The sequence below is a fragment of the Apaloderma vittatum genome, unplaced genomic scaffold (assembly GCF_000703405.1).
Source record: "Apaloderma vittatum isolate BGI_N311 unplaced genomic scaffold, ASM70340v1 scaffold12597, whole genome shotgun sequence".
Lineage (NCBI taxonomy): Eukaryota > Metazoa > Chordata > Aves > Trogoniformes > Trogonidae > Apaloderma > Apaloderma vittatum.
Window position 1 is genome coordinate 91,161 of NW_009726756.1, and position 1,454 is coordinate 92,614.

Below are 1,454 nucleotides of genomic sequence, written 5' to 3' on the forward strand. Positions count from 1 at the left end.
AGACCTGGGATGCATTCTGCTACCGGGAGAAGGGTGAGTGGCACAAGCACATTTCCTGGAGCAGGGAACAGTCCAGCAAGCAGAGAACTACCCTCACTGCATGAGGCAGGTGGGCACATACCCCCTTTCCCCATGCCCGTGTCAGGAGCGAACGCGCTGAGGAGTATCCAGAAGCCAAAGGGCGAGGTGGTCACTGTAGCCAGTGTTGGTGCATAGAGTCACATCTCTGTGTTCCTTTGCAGATCTGACGTGCACCTGCCGTGATGGGTTCGTGGGAGATGGGTACTGGTGCAGCGGCAAACTCCCCGATGTGCTTGCAGACCACGATCGCTTCTCCACCTTCTATTCTGTAAGCGATGCTCTCCTGGTTCTTCGGTACGCTAGCAGCCGGCAACAAGGTGGAGGGAAGGGATGGGCTGTAAAACAGGGAGAAGTGGTGGTTTGGTCTGCATGTGGGGTAGAGGGTACAAACACGGAGGCATTTTCTTTCCTGGGCTGGGGAAAGTCACAGCATTGAGCTGCAGCAGTGTGCTGATGGGAAAGATCTTCCATCTTTTCCAGATGTTGCTCGATTTTGCCAATGACACAGAAGAAGGACTGGATTTTTTCATCTATTTGTCTGATGACTCCACTCCCAAAACTCTGTTTGTCCCTCTGAATTCGGGCTTCACAGACAATGAGGTAAGCAAGCAGGGATGCAGCCACTCGAGGGCGCATGGAACGAACTATGGGAGCCCCAGAGGAGAGCGGGAGCCCCCCAAAGCTGGTGTAATGGTGCTGTGAAACAGAGGCTGGGGAGTAAGGAGGAGGAATTTAGATCGGAGGAGACCACTGGAGGTCTCTTGTCCAACCCCTCCCTCAGAAAAGCCATTTAGGTCAGGTTGCTTAGAGCCTTCTCCAGTTGAGCTTTGACTGTTTCTAAGAATGGCAATCCTCCCTCCTCTGCAGAGGAGTTTTGTGCCATGTTGCCCATGAGTTGAGCTGTTTTGTGGCCATGGAGAGTGTCTGGGCTTTGGCCAGGTGGGGACTACACCCAGCGGGAGGGAAGGGGCAAGAGCCAGCTCAGCCATTTCTCATCCCTGTATTCTCTTGCTTTTTTTTCTCCAGACACTGACAGGAGAAGAACTGAAGCTCCATGTGTCATCCAGCAACGTCGTCCTTTTCAGCTTCAACCTCACAACGGGCACTGTCATCCCGTCCCAGTCAGGATATGACCTTCATGTATCAGACCTCCCAGTGGGCAACAGTTCAGAGCGCTCAGTAAGTTTAACCTCAGCAGAGGTCAAAAAAAAAACCCACAGGTTTTCACCACATCTCTTTGGAGACAGGGAACAACGGGGAGGCATTCTGGTCGGGTGACAGCGTCCCTGTCCTGTGCTTTAGGATGCCAAGGGGATCAATGACACGATGATTGTGGAGTGGGACATCATAGCTTTTAACGGCATCATTCATGC

At 52.8% G+C, this 1,454-nt stretch overlaps 1 protein-coding gene across 1 annotated transcript in view; it reads left to right on the forward strand.

The window, feature by feature from the left end:
- The window catches only part of STAB1 (stabilin 1), a gene marked incomplete at its 3' end in the record, with an annotated part of 48,920 nt that extends 47,660 nt beyond the window's left edge, over positions 1-1,260 (forward strand). Inside the window, exons 62-65 of the mRNA XM_009873403.1 lie at positions 3-33; positions 243-349; positions 562-681; positions 1,108-1,260. Coding sequence (XP_009871705.1) covers positions 3-33; positions 243-349; positions 562-681; positions 1,108-1,260 — 411 coding nt within the window. The remainder of the gene's footprint in view (positions 1-2; positions 34-242; positions 350-561; positions 682-1,107) is intronic.
- Between the last annotated feature and the right edge of the window lie 194 nt (positions 1,261-1,454).